The sequence below is a fragment of the Haliotis cracherodii genome, unplaced genomic scaffold, assembly GCF_022045235.1.
Source record: "Haliotis cracherodii isolate W230 unplaced genomic scaffold, xgHalCrac1.p SCAF_4, whole genome shotgun sequence".
Lineage (NCBI taxonomy): Eukaryota > Metazoa > Mollusca > Gastropoda > Lepetellida > Haliotidae > Haliotis > Haliotis cracherodii.
This window is the reverse complement of record NW_027266297.1, coordinates 50,698,163-50,718,258: the sequence shown is the minus strand read 5'-3', so window position 1 is coordinate 50,718,258 and position 20,096 is coordinate 50,698,163. Positions and strand designations below refer to the sequence as shown.

Sequence of the window (20,096 nt, the reverse complement as noted above, 5' to 3'; positions counted from 1 at the left end):
ACCGCTCATCCCACTGTCTCTCGCTCGAGCTTTGAGTTCTCTAACAGTCTGGGGTTTGTTGTATTCCAAACCGAGTAAGGTAATCAATTCAGCTTTTCTCATATGAGAATATCCATGTAGACCATGTTGCTTTGCCATAGCTTTTAACTCTCTGACAAAAACCATTTTGGTTGAATGGTAAATGGAAATATATGCAAATTGTTTTCATATTTCTAAATACGTATTCTCCCCGACCTATTCCTCTCATTGATGTAATCTCTCTTCCTAGCATAAATAATCTGGTTCCTGACCCTATCAGCACCGTGTTTCTTACATAAACAATAACGACCTTTGACCCCTATCCCGCATTCAGAACACGTATAGTTTATGTTTCCGCCCCTGATGTAATAATTGTGTATGCCGCAGTAAACATCAACACAGCGTCGGTTACATAGAGTCGTTTTACCCATGAGTGTAAATTTGCAATTATTCATGGTTATACATCTATCATATCATTTGTCTAAATGCAAATCACAAATACACTAGTGAATAGCTGAAAATCAATACAGCAGATAACCCAATGATCACAAATGCGACCTCGCGGTTCTTTTGTTCCTCTGACGGTGTATAAAACTGACTCATTGTTGGTCTCGGTATTGGGTCTAGTTTTTTCCCCAAAACGAGGTAGTATTCGTGCATGGCATATTCGACATCCTTAAACGTTTGAATTGAATGTCCTTCCTTAAGCATTTCTTCATGAATAAAGTCTAATATCTTTATTCTCTGTCGCGTATATTGTGACTGAGCTGCTTGAAGTTGTTCTAAAGCTTTGTTATGTCGTTTACGCTCCTCTTAAACTTCTTTAGCGTTTGATTCCCTCATACTGGAAAATAAATAAAAGCTAGAGCATTAACAATAGCTCCACCGACCATCATCGCAATTGATGCCATAGTATATGAATATAAAATATTCAAATGTTTAATTACTTCATTATGTCTTCCGGGATAAGTCCTTGTTTGATGAGCATATCCTTCGTTGCCATTGCTAATCCAATATCCAGAACCATCATACCGATGTCAAAACTATTAAAATCTAGCTTGGGAGGTGTGGCTTTAGTAATCATTTTAGCCATACGAGCATAGCCAATGGCCAAGCTGGTGACCACCGCTGAATGATACGTTGCGTTTACCAACATTTTACCGTCTGTAACTGAAGTAGTCATGCTTCTTATAGCATTATATGAGGACTAACCTCTAATTGAACTTGTTGTTGCATCGGGGGTGACGTTTTCTCTTCTCCGGTCTTATAAAACAACCATACAGCCGCTATACCAGCAACTCCTACTAGTGCCCATGTTTTAATCGGATAAATATTTGAATTATTTATTAATTTCGCTTTCCTCGCCAGTCCTCCCTTCCTCCCAGCTGCTATTTTTGGGGGGTTCTTAGTAACTCTGGGTTTTAGTATTTTCTCATTCACAGGTGGTGGTTCCTCATTCACTGCCTCATTCACTAGTTGTTCCGCAATATGCTGTGGTTCCTCTTTCACAATCTGTTGTGGTGTCATCTGTTGTGATTGTGTTTCCGCAATCTCCATTTATATTATTAAGTGGGCACGTATGTTTAAATTGACAATACCTAGCCGTTATTAAAGCTGTGGTGAGTGGAGCTAAGAACATTCCGAATCTATGATAAAACTCACAGCTCACTGCGCTTATAGCGTGTTCGATGAATGGGTCATTCTCTAGAGATTCGCATAAATACATGCGATGTTCTGCCGGGATAGGGAGAAACGTACTAGCTACGACTGTGTATAGTTGTAACATAGCCGACCCTATCGTTTTAGTCATGGTAGCTCCCAGTCTAGACTCGTAACGCACGTACAGTTTTTTAATCTCTTCGTCGGTCATGTTATCAATTTTTTCGATGGTATAATTTTCTCCCAAATATTGGGAACATTTTCCACCGGCTACCAAAGCCGCTAGTCTTTCTCTATGTTTATCTAAAGATTTATCTACATCTGTATCAGATTCTTTGAGCATTTGTTCGATGAGTTCGTCGCATTCCATAATGTAATACCTAAGGAGATATTTAAGTCTAACATAATGGAATATGACATATCCAATAAAACCCGTAATAATGAACTGTTGCGAAAGAATGATGATTTCGAACCACATTTTATGTCATATTAACCGCTAATGTTCAATTTATTGCATTTTTTCGCTATATTTGCTATAATTTTGCTATATTTGCTATAATTTTGCTACATTTTGCTATCTTTTTGCTATATTTGCTACATTTTGCTACATTTTGCTAAGCAATTGCATAAGCAGCTGGTTGATCGGTTTTTAATACGAGTTTACTGTGCTTCGTTGTTGATAACAGTTTTCTGACTTTATCTCGTTCGAGCTTGGTATAAATGACATCATTTTCACGTAAACATTCCTCGAATGAATCTCTGTCTTCGCAATGAAAGAGTGCTACCCATTTGGTCTGCTCTCTGAGATCTTTCAGGACAGAGTTGTATTTTTGAGTAAGTACCCAATTGCTATGTTGAGTATGCCGACCGGAGAATGCTAAATACGAAAGCATATCTTTCTTTTTTGTGAGTTCTTTACTCGCCCTGCAGTCGTATATTATGAAAAGGGTTGATTCTCCTTTGTATTTTTCGTGACATACTCGGAGACAGTCTTGTAAACGATCGCCCGGATCGACTCTGTGTACCCCGTCGTCATTCATTACCCAATCTCTCGATAAGTATGTTTTATTAATGCTTATAGTCGGGCACAGAATAATAATATGATCGAAAATGTCCCGATAATGACTTTGTAAAATATCTAGAATAAAAGCTGTTTTTCCACAGCCCGTTTGCCCGCATATGATAGCGCAGTGCACCTTCAGCAGCTCTGATTACTCTGCCGTAGTCATTAAAAGTGAGTTCGTATTCTAACCTATCGCCTAGGGATGCTTGATAAAAGGGCATGTGGGAATCTAGTAATCTGTGTTCTTATTACAAATACCTTGGTACTGTAAGTTTTCCCGCTCTTTATCCGTTCTCCAGAGATCCATGTAACAATAGTATACATTGCTATCGTCGATACTCAAAACCTCATTACCGCTAATTTTAATGGCGATTTTCTTAACGATAGCACGACCTATGTTCTGAACAGGCTCCCTGTTAACGTTGGTAGAAGTCAAACTAATCGTAAATGCTAGTCGGACAGTTCCCGGAACTAACACATCGTATGCGCCGAGATTAGGAAAGCGAACCAGAAGTGTTTGATTCTGATCGATGGTACTAGGGTTATTAGTTATAGTTACAGGCTGACGAATTGGTTTGACCCCTAATGGATCTCGAAGTCTACGTTGTGGGTTTAACTTGCGTCCGTATTGCGAAGACATTGTTATATTGAAATCATGTACCCTATGTTTAATATAAAAATGGATGATATTGAACTTAATTACTTAGATAACCATGATAACCCTAATACAACCGAAGAGGGTACTGATGAAACCAGTTAAAGTGGCACGAATCTTAACGATGAACTTTTACAATCAACCGTTGATGCTTATTACAATGCCTTAAAAGAATATAAAAATTATGTTAACCCAATAGGTCGTGACTATTCAAAGTTTATGATAGATAGTAAAGGAATATTGCGACTGCGTGACTCTATGGATATTGATCTTATGCATTATAGTAATCGTAAGCCCCTAGCCTTGTCTACTATAGCCGGTAAATATGGCCGCGCGTTTGTTCGTGATAAATTAGGTTTTGTAGACTACTCGCGGCTTTCCGCGAAGACTACTAAGGTTCTTCAAACTATGCGTGATGAAATCGATAATACAGATGATTTGGGAGCAGCCTCGATGGTGGCCTCGAACGGACTCGGAGAAATCTTGTATACCTACTACGATAATTCTACGTTACAGGTACCACCATCCTTGGAGTTTAGTATTAGGGAATTAGAAGCTCTTGACAAGGCAATGCAAACAATTCGGGGAGAACTCATCAATAATATAGCCAAGATATCCGAACTCGACTAGCATATAGCTTATGAGAAAACAAAACTCGAACAGGCGGGCGATGAGTTCAGTAGACACCGCGTAGCGGTAAGATTACGTAACTTTGAAGAGGAAAGATCAGCCTGCCTCGAAGCGGCTTCCACTAACGAAAAGGCACTTCGTTCGCAAATCAGTAGAATTCGAGAAACTATCGATCGAGTCCTCAACGATGACACTACACTGGCCGATAAAATTAAAACATTGTTCAGAGAACAGGGAATAACAATTGCCAGTATTTTAACCGCGTTGGGATTTATTATATCGACTTTGACTCTCTCATTAACCAGTGGCAGTACAGGTGGTGGTACACCGCCCACACCGCCTACGTCGGATGGTATAAAAGAGTGGATAAAAAAGCATTTAAAAGCATTAGGTTCAGCACTGGGAAAGCTCGCTGAAAAAGCTGCGGCCGCACTTCCCGGTATAATAGGTAGTGTTGTTTCCTGGCTATTGAATTTATTAGCTAAGACCACCACTTGGCTTCGTCAAAACTTGTGGGGCTTGATCGTAGCAATCGCAGGGCTGTTGTACGTATCCGCTAAGAACTATTTAACCAAATCATGAGTAAACCAGCCGCGACTCCACCTGATACAAGCGCTGTTTTTTCATTGATATGTTGTTGATTTTTAGCGGCAATATGCGGTGGTACTTGTGCGTCAGTAGATGTTTGTGAAACATGTGGTGTTTGTGGCTTGACTATTCCCTTTTTGCCCGTTATCGTTTGCGTTATCAATTCGACGTTAATATCTGAATTTATACCTGCTTTTGTTGATCGGAAGCAATAACAATTTTATTATTATAGCCTATCACTTGGGCCGATCTTAAGTTCCATATTACTCGGAGACATGTATAGTCCCGGTGCATAAACAAAGTCCACTTTGGATTGAACGTACTGTGATGCATCTTGAAAACGCTTTATAGACGATGGTATGTCAACTAGTGAATTAATGGCGCCCTCCACGTTTTAGACAAACTGTTTTTGCGCATTGAGCGCCATCCCAGAACCGATAATGGATCTTCGTGTTTGCGATTGCGCTCCGAGAATTGCCCATACATAAGTTCTTATCGATTCATTAACTCTTACAAATCCTGGGTTAGTAAAATTATTTTCTGTTTTATCATTAAGAAATTCATTCCAAGCGTTTGGGGTATCGTTCATTTGTACAAATTTTTTAACAATATAAATTAAACCACTCTTAAAACTCACAATATCCCCTCTCAAGTTCCCAGCCTTTATAGTAATCACCGGTTTTTAGATGATGATCATACATTCTTGCGTAAAGTTTGCTGGTACTATACAACTTACCAAAATTAACTGGAAATTTATTAAGTACTTTATATACATAATCGCTTTCTTCTTTGACGGATATTTTTTCCTCTGTGTAAGGAACACCTAGACCATGGTTTCCCCCTTTAATACGCCAATCTTTACTCGTAGAAACATTAAATTCCTGACAAATACGCTCAGACGCGAACCTATCATAATTATTATTTGTGGAATTCCACGCTCGATCCTGCGGTAATGGAGCACTAATTTCTTTAAGTATACATCTAATCTGATAGTACACGTGAAATGTTATAACAGACTTATTCAGTTCAAATCCTGGAGCATTAAGAGATACGCCACATCCTGTTGTGGCACACCATATGGCAAAGTTTAACTGATTTTGCCAAAATTGCATCGGATTGTGAAACCAATCGTGCACTATTTTATCGCTAGTTGCCGTGACCCTGTACTTTTCAAAGATATCGGGGAATTTAACGACAAATTCAGGACCAGAGGCAGTTACTATAATCGATTGATTAGTAATGTAAGTTGATTTCATATTTAAGTTATGATATAGTATCATTGTATATTTAATATGTATGTTACACTCCCGGGAATAACAAATGATCAGTCTATTGAACTGCTTCATACTATCGATAACTCGGATGGACAACTCGAAGTAGCCCTCTGTGATGTAACATATTACCCACTGTGGACCAATATAAATGCTATTAGGGGTTATGATAATGAGACAGAAATAAATGGTAAAAAATACATTATACCTGATGGGTATTACAGCGTATGCTCACTCAATGATGAATTTTTTAAGCCTAATGGAATTAGTCTAACACAAAATGAGTCGAATGGGTTACTGATTTTAAACGCTAGAAAAAAGGATGTAAAGCTTTACGAGAACTTAGCATACACACTTGGATGGGGAGGAGAAATAACAGTAATCAAGACATCAGATCAGGGACTCTATTTACCTGATTTAGTTCCCTATAAAGAGTTGTGCATCCATCTTGATCAAATCAGTACGACGGATAATATTCAACAAGAAAGTCCTTCAACTCTACTCAGAAGTGTTCCAGTGAAAGATTAAAAATATAATAGCGGTAGAACGGAATCTTTCTCAACATTACAATATAAAAAATTAAAGCGGGGTATTATTTCAGACCTCAAAATTTCTGTATTAGATGTAAAACACCAACCTGTACATATAGGATACTTAAGTGTAACACTCCATATTATAAATAATGGTTGATTCCATATTTAAGTTATGATATAGTATCATTGTATATTTGATATGTATGTTACACTCCTGGGAATAACAAATAGTCAGTCTATTCAACTGCTTCGTACTATCGATAACTCAGATGGACAACTCGAAGTCGCTCTATGCGATGTAACATATTACCCGAGGTGGACCAATATAAATGCTGCAAAAGATAATAATAGGATAGTACTATTATCCCCACGTGGTAAAAGCAAATCCATTACTATACCTGATGGGTATTACAGCGTAAGCTCACTCAATGATGAAATTTTTAAGCCTAATGGAATTAGTCTCACACAAAATGAGGCGACTGGGACAGTGAAATTCGACCATGAAGACCCAAATATAATTTTATTGGACCCATCAGCTACACTTGGATTTACACGCTTAGTTGGCACAATACACAAGTTACCACATCAGGAGGTTAAATTACCTGATTTAGTTCCCTATAAAGAGTTGTTCATCCATCTTGATCAAATAAGCACGACGGATAATATTCAACTAGAAAGTCCTTCAACTCTGCTCAGAAGTGTTCCAGTGAAAAATGAAAAATACAATAGTGGCAGAACGGAATCTTTCTCATTATTACAATATAAAAAATTAAAGCGGGGTATTATTTCAGACCTCAAAATTTCTGTATTAGATGTAAAACACCAACCTGTACATATAGGATACTTAAGTGTAACACTCCATATTATAAATATTGGTTGATGTATCAGGCCCTGGAACACTCAGACAATGTAATACAATTGCGCTTTCCGATTTCGGAGACACAGAAGGATTCGGTAAACCCGGTAACAATGGTAAGTTATACGCTTTACACTTACAAGATAATGTATACAAGCGGAAAGAAGTTATATTCCCGGAAAATCTAGAAGATTTAAGCGATGTCGACGTTAGTAGACTCCATAAAAACACTCCGTACAATATTATTCGCAACGCCGAGAATAAATGGACTATGGTCGAAGCAAACATCAAGTGGCTACTGAATATCGTCATTACCCCACCTTATGTGATGATGGGTAAGGATAATAAATAGTGGTATCGTACTCGGGGCCTATATCCCGTCAAAACGAAAATGTGTGTTAGTCACTCCCCTGCCAGAAAAAACAGGTCATATGTTATATAGTCGTCCGGCAATCAAAAATGTTAGTTTAAATTTGGTTGCTGAATTCGATGATATTAAAGTTAACTTGAGTGCAATACCTAATATTTCTACGCTTATTATTGAAGTCTTGTTCGGAGATACACAGGTAGATGCCTATTACCAGGTCTATCGATAAAATGGCTCAAGAAACACGAGCGTCAACGTTGCAGTATTATTCATGTCGGAGCATCACCCGTTGCAACCCTCGAGGGGGTTCAAATTATTAAAAGTGGTAGTATTTCTCTTTCTAAGATATTCTTGCCATATAAAATACATTTGATAAGGTTGATGAATACTCTCAAAACATTTAAGCAAGACTATTATATATTCGTAATATACACTATGAGTTTATATCCAGCGCTCGATGAAGCAATTGAAAAGATGGAAACTGTTGATGGATTTCGATTACATCAAATAAGCGACATAAAACATCGAATAGAGAAGGATAGGGAGTTGAGACTTGGATTGTATAAAAAGTATCGCAGAGCCGTGAATGCTCTGGACGGAGTTGACACCGCGCTTGTAGCAGCTGGCATGGGACTCGGTGTAGCCGGTGTCGGTTTACTATCAACTATAATCGCCGCGCCTATCGTACTCGGTATGGAAATAGCCGCTGGAGTCTCGGGACTGGCAGGCATAGCGATAAAATTCATTTCTCGTAGGTTGCAAAAGAAAGCATTAAAACATGATAGTATTCGAATACTCGCGGAAGCAAAGTTGAACAGCATTGAGGATCATATTTCGACAGCAATAGTCAATTGTAAGATATCCAAGGAGGAGTTTCGTTTAGTGCTGTCAGAACTCACCAAATACAATGAAATGAAGCAGGAGATTTGATCAAAATCTCATAAGACCAGTGGTATTAGCGAAGATGAGAAAAAAAAGTTCATAGAACAGGGGAGGCAACAAGCGCGTCAATTATTCCGTGCCAAAACCAAAGAACTGGTTTGAGATTAAAAATAGATTGCTTACTATCGTTTGATCACATTTAGACAAATGCTTACATAAATATATATAATAATGGAAAAAACTATTAAATGGAGAGAATTACCACAAGGTTTTTATTATATCAGTGATGTCAAACAAACCAAATACGGTTATCAATTGTTTCTTATCAATTTACAAGAAGAGTGTAGTTATATAGTCTGGTCTCCTAGTAAAATGAACGAAGAACTTAATAAAAATGTTGAATATCGCTTTATCGATAAAAATAATGAAGACTATTTTTATTACCATTTAGGCTCATCTAAAGCAATGATTGGCCCCAGGTATTGGTGAGCTAGAGCCAATTTAACTTAATCTCATGACTATCGTTAAATCGCATAGTCATTTTGGCATAAAAAATGTCACCTGTAGTAGCAGTATAGGTAATAAATCCGGCTCCGGTGGAAGTGGTCCAGAACCATCATTACCTATAAATATTTATATCATTGGCTCCAGGTGGTGGTGAGCTAGAGTCAATTTAGCTGAATCTTATGACTATCATTGAATCGCATAATCGTTTTGGCATAAAAAATTCCCCCTGTAGTGGTGGTATAGGTATATGAATCCGGCTCCAGTGGAAGTGGTCCAGAACCATCATTACCTATACTACTCCGTCACATTTCGTTTCCGGAGCAGATCTTGAAAACCGTACCATATTTCTTCAGCAAATTTGGCTCATAGATATGTTGAGTGGTGAACTGGTGCCTTTTGATAGTTTGGGATTTTAAAAAAAAATATTTTTCAAGTTTTCATGGCAACGACTTTGATTTAGACTGAAAATTTGGTAGTCCTCGTTTCTGGAGCAGATCTTGAAAACCGTACCATATTTCTTCACCCAACTTGGCACATAGATAGGTCTTGTGGTGAACTGGTGCCTTTTGATATAGAAACCAGGCCTCTATTAATACCTGCATGGTCTCTCATACTATGACTTGTTGGTGATTAATAATAACTGTTTCTTGTAAAACTACCCTTTGTGTGTTTGTAGACTTTAAGATTCTGTAAGGTAGTGTGTTGCCACTGTTGCAGCATTAAACAGAATAGACCCTGGGCCTCTTAATACATGCCATACCTCCATATATAGACACCTGGTTCACTGCCTTGGGTGAAATTAATAGACACCTCAGCCCTGGGCATTTATTTGAGGAAATATGGTAGACATTAGCTATTAAAGCACACAAAATTATGTTAACTGGTTGGTTAACATAAAAGATTTTGTGCTCTTGATTGGACAGGACGAAGAGTCAATGAAGTTGAGTTCTGTGATTTACAATAGTACAAAAGCTTGGTCTACCTTACAAAAAGATTTATTATGGTGGCCAACACAGCTTCTTCAAATTGGATCAAAAGAAACAAATTTCTCAGGATTTTTCTAATCAAGGAATACATTTATGTAGGGAGGCCCTCTGCTAGGTTGATTGTACACAATTGTTCATTTGGTTACATACTTATTTGAATAATATTGCTTTTTTTTATAAACAGTCAGCCATCCAGTACTATATTTCCCAAACCCTTTGCCTGAAAGTTCATTGACTCTTCGTCCTGTCCAATCAAGAGCACAAATGAATGAATTTATTTTGAATTTGTTTTTTGTAGTTCAAACACAACACTGAAAAGTAAGCCTTTTTGCCCATTGGAAAGGCTGTGATGAAAATATCATATTGCATACTGTGGTTATAAACTAAATCATATGAACACATATTCATATAATCTAAAAATCACTCAGATATTATTTCCATAGCATATCTTGTAAAGATATATGAAGACGACAGTATATATGCCTAATTGGGCAAAATGGGTAAGAAAGGGAGAAGAAGAGTTTGCCTTACCTTTGTCATCTTTCAGTTTAGTGATCTTATGGAAGTACTTCGTGAGATGCTAGAACAAATTGATCGTCAGAGGAGGAATAAGATGAAGATGGAAACTGTGACTCTCACTGTGCCAGTTAGGTAAGTACTACTTGTAAACAATGGAAGTCTCAAGTTAACATTGTTTATATATAGTCAGTATTGTTCCTCCCAATACATAAATTATTCACTTAAATATCAGCGCTTTCAGTCGTTACTATGAATGGTACTTATAGTTTGACACTTTGTCCTTCGTCTTGCTATCAGCACCATGATGTGACAGATGTGTTCATGGTGTTAGAAAGGGAAAAGGTGGCCAAGTCATGTAAGGCAGGGCAATTTGCTGTACAGAATTGCATCCTGGAGGTGTGCCAGTATCCTATGCTCATAGCTTTGAATCACAGATGTAGCCTAATTATGATTCTTGGCTTATCAACACCATGCTCCTGAGTTGCAAAAATGTTGTCACTATCTACGACCTGTGTCACTTCAGGATCGACTCCCACATTTAGGTGACACACCATGCTCCTGAGTTGCACCAATGTTGTCACTATCTACGACCGGTGTCACTTCAGGCTCGACTCCCACATTAAGGTGACACATCATGCTCCTGAGTTGCACCAATGTTGTCACTATCTACGACCTGTGTCACTTCAGGCTCGACTCCCGAGATTGGGGGGCATACAGGTTGCCATCAACCAACAAGACTAACAGCTGTACCTGCGTGACGGTGTTCATGTGTCACCATCTGGCCTCAACATGTTAATACAAAATATTTGCAGCTCCTTGTCTGCAGTATGCTTATTAGGTAACATTCTCCGTAGGATAACATAGTGAGCGTACATAAGTGTGAATGGTTGAGGGTGTGGGGTAGCACCTAGTGGACTACGAGTTAAGTTTGGCAACTTCGGATACATCCTAAATTATAAATTATATGGGATAGGGTTGCCTGCTTTACAGCATGAACCAATGTTATACATTCTGCTTTATGCTAGTGTCCGCTTTATAGCAGATGGTCAGCTTGCCAACAATAGTTGACAATGCTCATTATTTGGCAATAGTAATTAACTGCCAGCACTAGCTGCAGAGCAGCATGGGTTGCTTAACAACGGTAAATGCAGGGCAGCGATTGCTGTATTGGTAAGCAACATGGGCTGCTTGGCAATGCTTGTTGCAGGGCAGTGGCTGCTGCATTGGGGTCGCTTAGCAGGGGTTAAACTCATACTCTGCAGTCCACTAGTACATCCTCACCATCCATGTTCTGGAATGGGGGTGGTTTGGGATTTTGTATGGAGGCAGATATTTGTTCAGCTACAGCTGAAAAACCAGATATCTTTTAGTCAATACTATGAAATTAAGACTAATGTATTTTTTGTGTGAGACAGTTTCTTTTTTTTCCACTGTTTTAAGCATTGATATGTTTTCTAAGCATTTCCTGGGACAGTTAAATTTCTTTTGTGATAAACTTCCAACCATGGAAAAAAATAGAATATTGTGTTTTTTAATACATTTTGTGAACATCTAGCAAGCCCAATTATAGACACAGGGCTAAAATGTGTCCAAAATACTGATTAAGAATGTTTTCTGGACATACTTTTCTAATATTTGACATGAGCAAGTCTTTGACCCGTACCAATTTTCTTAATCCCCTGTGTTAATGACCAGCATTAATTTGATTATTTCTTTTGTGCGGTAGTCCGTTATAATTAACTTTAAGTTATCTCCCTTGTGTTGGTTATTATGGAGAGGATTGCTTGTCGCCGTTGATTTCGCATGCCAGTCACGAAGAAAAACAAGGTAATGATGGGTAAAACACAATCACAACTCAATCCCAAAGCCCATTTGTGTATTTCTCGTCGATTGCAGCAGATTAAATTATCTCAAGACACTAATACATCTTTGTTCTCTCACGAACAAAGGTTTTTCTTCATGTGCGCGAAAACTGAACCCCTTGCAACATTCAAACACAGTTCATTCCTCTCATTTAGCACAGAAGTGTTGGAACTTTCAGTTATCCTTTAAAGATGAATTCTACCAAAGGTGGGCCACCAAAACTGTCACTTAATGCTGAATTTGATTCTTAACACTTGCGAAGCACTCGTTCTGAGCCTGGTTTGCCAAGACGGTCTAGTAGATTGACAAAGGGAATTCATCCCGATAGATACGAGTGTAACACAGATACACAAGACTTGAAGTATGCTAGGAGTGGTTATGCTGCTCGTTTGACGGCAGTTATTAATACGGCAAGGTCTCAAATTACGGAAAAGAGGTCGAAACGAACATTATCAGTGACATGCAACAAAATTGAAGCGGCGGTAAAAGCTCTGTATGATGCCCACAGGCAGTATTTGTCAGTGTTGCAAGGTGAAACAGAACGTCAGCAGGCAATGGATTGGTTTAAGGAAAGGCAGGAAATTGCAAATAAAGCACTGGAAGAAATTGGAGACATTTTAGTGAGCAAATCTGTTAAGTCACTGTCTGTGATAAGCTCACAAGGTGACACTAGATCAATTGAAAGTGAAAATGACAATTACAGCCAAGGGAAGAGCAGCAATACAAATATGGTGTTTAAAGCTGAACAAGCAAAACTAAAAGCATTTTTTGCTGAGGAAGCAGCAAAACTTGCTGCAAAAATGACTGAACTTCATGTAAATCAGTCTAAGCAAATTGCTGAAATGCAGGCCACACAAGTCAAGCAGGAAGCAAAACACAGAAAGGATATGGCAGATTTGGAGGTGAAAATGCATGAAGACATGCTTGAAATAGGTAGTAATGTGGCTGATAGGAAAACTCATTTTCAGGAACATGGAAAACAGGAATATATTCAGAAGTGGTTGGAAGCATCTGATGGTGCTGTCAAGTGTAGTAACGTGGATCAACAAAACCCTCATTCAGAAGCACTTACCCCAAGTATGAAAGAAACACTCAGATCACAACCAACACAACTCAACATACATGTTCCCAGTTTCGAGGTATCTCGACCTCCTATCACTGTGCAAAACCGTCAACCATACCAACCGATTGACGCATGGATAGATCACCTCATTCTTGGACAAGAAACGATATCTGAGGTGAATTCTTCAGATAAAGATCACCTAACTCATGCTCTTATCAAGCTAGAGAGCGAGCGCGATCTGCCTAAGATTGACTTACCAAAGTTTAGTGGTAAAGCTATTGAATGGCCTTGTTTCATCGAGCGGTTTCATGCGCAAGTACATACTGGACCCGGAATATTTGATGTTTGGCGAATGGATGCAAAACACCTTGTGCAAGGGCTGGGATCTTCAGGTCGCAACAATGCTTTAGCACTACAAGAGTTAAAGCGTGCCTTCGGCCATTGTATCAAGGTCGCAAGAGCTTTCTTGGACAGAGTGGCCTCAGGATCGATGATTGCAAGTCACGACCCATCATCTCTTCGAAAGTTCTATGTTACTATTCGGGACTGCATTACAACACTTGAGCAATTTCAGTATTTGTCTGAACTACACAGCCCAGATATGGTGCTCAGAATTGCAAGACGTTTACCAAATGACAAAATCACAAAGTGGAATGAGTTTGTGCGACACATCACAAGAACTAGAGAACCAAACCTGTATGATCTCAACAATTGGCTAAGGGACAGGGTAGATGCAGATTTCAACCCATATGCCATTGCATTCGCTGCTAATACATCAACCCAAAGGAAATTGTCTAAACATAACGGATCTTCATGGTACAAGGGACCTGAAAGACAAAGCACAGTATATGCTACGACGATTTCCATGACTGACATACAAAACAGTAAGACTCCGCTTGCTCGAAAAAGGTTCAGTCAAGCAATATGACAGTCGTTCAAAGTTACCATGCCCAGTGTATAAACAGCCTCATTATCTATGTCACTGTCCACTGTTTTCAAACAAGCCTGTTCCTGAACGAAGTACTGTCGTCACTGAGAATAAACTCTGTTTCATCTGCTTGAAACCCTCTCACACAGCAGATAAGTGTTTCTCTTTGATGGCATGCCGAGAACCAGGATGTTTTGGCAAGAGACATCACACATTGTTGCATCGAAATAATTCAGAAACAGTTGAAGCAATAAACAAGAAGATGCAGTCATTTGGAAACACAGTGTTCTTTCAGATTGTGCCAATTCTTGCGTATGGACAGTGTGGTAGAGTTATGAAAACGTTTGCATTGTTAGATTCTGCCAGCGATGTCACCTTGATTCATGATGAGTTTGTGCAGGATTTGGGAATCAAAGGAGAACGGCAAACTCTTAAGATGAAAACATGTAATAGTATAACTACAGAGCCATCAAGCAGAGTTTCCCTTAACATTACATCAGCAAATATGCTTGATGCCTCCAACATTCATGTAAAAGAAGCATGGACAGTCAAATCCAATGCTTTTGATTGCCGACCTCAGTGCGTGAGTCCAGACTGGAAGCATATCAAACACCTAGGCATACCCTCAGTTGAACCAGCACAAATCAAGATGTTGATTGGCTAAAACATTCCTGAGGCACACTTGCAAGTTGAAGTCATTGAGGGACAAAAAGATGAACCAGTTGCTGTTCGCACTGCCCTGGGATGGTCACTCATGGGGGTGGCAAGTTGTGAAAGTAGTGCTGCTCAGGAAGTCCAAGCCAGTGTCAATCTCACAATTACACGCGATCTGGAAATACACGAGAGTGTTGAACGATTCTGGAAAACTGAGTCCTTTGGAGCTGCGTATGACAAGAAGAAATCATCGTCCATTGATGATCGAAAAGCAGAACACATCCTGAAAGAGACTACCTGTTTAGTGGATGGCGGATTGCATTCTCCCGAACAACTATGCTGCTGCGGAGAAACGATTCAAGCTCTTGGCAAAGAGACTAATGCATGATAAAGATTTCGGGATCATGTACAGCAACACTCTGAATGGCTATATACTGCTCGCGAAACAACGCAAATGAATTTCATCCATCAGTGATCAAGGCTGTTTCTACATTGACGATCTGGTGAAGTCAGTTGAAACTGTAGCTGAAGCGATCCAGATGACACAGGACCTACCAAATCTGATGCAAAAGGGTGGTTTTCATTTGCATAAGTCGGTCTCAAACTCAGAGAAAGTCCTTGCTGTCATTCCTGAAAGTCAAAAAGCAAATCAGCCTAAAGACTTTGATTTAGATGAACAACCCGTGCAACGCGCTCTAGGACTGCGCTGGAATGTTGAGCAGGACTGCTTTACATTCAATCCCACACATAGGGATGTGACAAACACTAAAAGAGCTGTAGTCAGTACTGTTTGTTCATTATTCGATCCATGCGGATATCTTGCTCCATTCACCATCCGCGCCAAATTCATGATCCAAGAAATATGGCGATGTGGTCTCGATTGGGATGATACACTTCCAATAGATATCCAAGCAAAATGGGAAGTATGGCACAGCGAGCTGAAACAGTTACACCATTTCAATTTACCCAGGCATCACCTGCTGTTCTCGTCACAGTTTGATCATGTAGAAGTACATGTATTTGCTGACTCTTCTGAGAAAGGATACGGTGCTGTAGCATATCTTTGGTACTTGCTTAATTCCGGGACAAACACATGCTCATTCCTTGCTGCAAAGACTCATGTTGCACCATTAACTCCACAGTTGACGATACCCAGGCTGGAACTTCAAGGGGCAGTTTTAGCAATCCGTTTGTGGGTTGTGCTGAAAAAAGAGCTGGACCTGAAAATAGAGAGAGTTATGTTTTGGACAGATTCGAATACTGTGCTACAATATCTGAACAATGAAACAAAACGCTTCAAGCCATTTGTAGCCAATAGAGTGTCGAAAATCCTTGACTCAAGCGACAGTAAGCAGTGGCGTCATGTTGCAAGTGTGGACAATCCAGCTGACCACTCAACAAGAGGACTGCATGCATGCAGCCTAACACAATCTCATCCATGGTTTCATGGACCTGAATTCCTCTGGTCATCTGAAGACAACTGGCCTTTACACGATATACCAGGACACACAACTGGGAATGACCCAGAAATCAAAGGCAAATATGTGATGAAGAGTCTTGTCAAACGAGATCAATCAGCTCCTGACTTACAAGGCCTCAAGCTGTCGGGCATCTTGGATCCAGCTGACTTTTCATCTTGGCAACGACTTGTCGGCCTGTCGGGATGGACTTTAAGGGCAGTTCGAAACTTTCTGTCAACACTGAAACACAGAGAACTGAAACCAAATCGCAACAAAACAATGACAGTGAGGGAGCAAACAGAGGTCGAGTATCACTTGATTGAAGAAACACAGAGGGAAGCGTTCCCTGAGGAATTTGCTAATCTTGAAGCAGGTCAGGGGCTCTCAGCGAAATCAAAACTCTTTCCCTTGTCTCCGACATTTGACTTATCAGAGTTGGAGGAAGACTGCGCAAAGCTCATATTCCCAATGAAGCCAAGTATCAGATAATCATGCCTGGCAATCACCCAGTGACTCACCTGATCATGGAAGATATGCATATCAAGTCTGCACACTGTGGCCAAGAGCATATGATAGCACTTGTTAGACAACAATGTTGGCCAGTCAATGCAAGGAAAATGGCCAAACAAGTTCTACGCAGTTGCCGTGATTGCCACCGAAGACGAGCAAAGCCCACATTGTCAAGATGGCAGATGTGCCTATATGTCGGATTAGTGCTTTTGAAGGCGTGTTTGCTCATACAGGAGTTGATTATTTCGGTCCACTGATGGTGAAGGAACGTAGAAGCACAGTGAAGAGGTGGGGCTGTCTATTTACATGTCTCTCAACAAGAGCTGTCCACATTGAGCTTGCAAATTCACTTGAGACAGATGAATTTTTGTTGGTTCTTCGGAGTTTCATAAGACGTTGTGGACATCCTGGTCTTCTTTATCGTGACAACGGCACTAATTTCCGCGGTGCAGACAATGAACTGTATCAATGTTTGCAGAACCTCCAGCAAACCAAAATTGCTGACTACATCACCCTGATGAAGATTGAATGGCATTTTAATCCCCCTCTCAGTCCTCACTTTGGTGGAGCGTGGGAAAGGTTAGTGCGTTCTGTCAAAGCCGCCTTGAGGTCAGTCCTGAAAAATCTCCGTGTTCGAGAAACTGTTCTTCGAGTTGCCTTGATCGAAGTTGAAGCTGTCCTGAACAGCAGTCCACTGACCTACAACAGTACCAGCCCAAGCGACTTTACGGCACTTACTCCGAATCACTTTATTCTTGGGAGAGCTGATGTTTGTACTTCACCTGATGTTTTTCATGATAATGAAATCAATAGTACACGACGGTGGAGAAAGGCTCAAGTCATTGCGGATCATGTGTATAAGCGCTGGCAAAAGGAATATTTGCCGGAGCTCACTGTGAGAAGGTGTTGGAGATCAGAATCTCAGAATGTTTCAGTTGGAGATCTCATTCTGGTGGTCGAGGAAGCTAAACCCAGAGGACATTGGGATTTGGCAAGGATCGTCGAGGTTTACGCTGGCGATGATGGACGTGTTCGAGCTTTGAAAGTCCAAACCAAAAATGGTCTGTACATCAGACCAGCCGCTAAGGTGTGTGTGCTGGAGGAATCTGTGTGTAGTGACGCTTAGATGTAGGACTTGCACAAAATGAACACAGAGCTCAGATTTCCTATGAACATTCATCTAGATTTATTGATTAATATTTTCTTTACTTGGACATTTAGGTTATCAATGGTAGCAAATGCTTTTGACCCTGTCAGGGGGGTGGCTATGTTAATGACCAGCATTAATTTGATTATTTCTTTTGTGCGGTAGTCCGTTATAATTAACTTTTAGTTATCTCCCTTGTGTTGGTTATTATGAAGAGGATTGCATGTCACCGTTGATTTCGCATGCCAGTCACGAAGAAAAACAAGGTAATGATGGGTAAAACACAATCACAACTCAATCCCAAAGCCCATTTGTGTATTTCTCGTCGATTGCAGCGGATTAAATTATCTCAAGACACTAATACGTCTTTGTTCTCTCACGAACACCCTGAAAGGATGTGCTCATAGTTACCCTGTAAATTTTCTCTGTTCAAACTTTTTCACACATTTATTTATTCTTCTGTATTCATTCCATAAGTCAAAAACATGCTTGTGGTACAAAGAAAAGAGGTAATTGTCAGTCATATGAACATTACAAAAAAATTGATAAAAACATTTCAAAGTCTTCTGTAATTTTTAAATGTGACATTTCTGGTGTGTCCAAAATACCCTCATCATAACGTTTCACATTTGTTTGCAGAGGTTCTTTGAAAATGCAAGGGGAGGATGGTTCAGGAGATGAAGGCATAACTTTGCAGGTCGTGATTAATGAAAAATCAACTTCCGGAAAACATGCATGTGAGTAAATAATAAATACTAACTTTAACTAACCAGTGATGTTTTCCATTTTATCAGAAATTAGGTTTCCCCCATGAGCCAAGGCAATATCTAACATCATATTAGCAACAGACTTGTTGTGCAAGTGGCAGTGTATATTTATTAAAATGTAGTAAAAAAGATGTTTAGTTATCAATCAAAATTAATGTTCCTGAACTTTAATTTAGGATTAATTAGGACAATACCTAGAGCTCTAATGGACCAGTCCTGCTTGGAGTGCTCTACCCAGAGGGGTGTATGTGATCACAGTTTATGTGCAGATATCAAACAGAAGTTATCATTGTTAATAATTCTAAGAATGCTACCTCTATTACATCATAGCCATAAATCCAGTACTTTGGCTGCAGACACACTATTACTAAGTCTTCAGATTTTCAACAAAAGTCCTCTTCACTGTCAACTACACACAATTAGTTATTCCCCGAATAGCACATGTTGCTCTTCAGCTCTTCCGCGCAAAAAGGCGGGAAAACCGTCACTTCTTTCCAAAACATCTGTCTACTGGAGGCAGATGAATTCGGGAGGTGCATGGGAGTACTTCCTCAAGTAACAGAGGTAGTATTCTTAGAAGTATTAACAATGATATCTATTGTTTGATAATTCTTGCAAATCCTAACCTCTATTACACCATAGCCAGAATATACTAGAGGGATAAGGAGGGATCTGCCTCTAGTAACTCCCTGTGTAGTTGACAGCAATCCAATACTGTTGTATGAGTTCTTGTATATTACTAAATTCAACCTTTCAAGAGGTAATTACTCTAGAATCTCTCTTAGAGGACTTGGTATCGGGTATTATTATTATATCAGTCAATATGTATTTTTTGGTGATAATCATGAAATGATGTTTTGTATGTCTTGTCTTGTGTGTATGACATCACTTCTGGTTACGACGTCACTTTCGGTCTACATTCCTTCCGATTATGATGTCACTTCCGGTAGATCTGTTTATCAGCTGTTCTAATACAGGTAGCCCTTGAATCCCTTACGTAACATACTAGTAAGTCAAGGTAAAAGGTAAATTTCACCTTCTGTGGACCGCCTACGTGGTCTTGTGGTAGAGCATCCGCCTGGAGAGCGGAAGGTCCGGGGTTCAATCCCTGCCTGTGTCATACCAAAAACGTTAAATAATGTTACTTGTTGTTACCCTGTCTGGCGCTCG

At 39.6% G+C, this 20,096-nt stretch overlaps 1 protein-coding gene across 1 annotated transcript in view; it reads left to right on the top strand.

Annotated features, from left to right (window-relative positions):
- Window positions 1-20,096, top strand: part of LOC139478718 (SCY1-like protein 2) — a 517,883-nt gene that overhangs the window by 247,560 nt on the left and 250,227 nt on the right. The window contains exons 15-16 of the mRNA XM_071261308.1: window positions 10,563-10,666; window positions 18,799-18,896. Coding sequence (XP_071117409.1) covers window positions 10,563-10,666; window positions 18,799-18,896 — 202 coding nt within the window. The remainder of the gene's footprint in view (window positions 1-10,562; window positions 10,667-18,798; window positions 18,897-20,096) is intronic.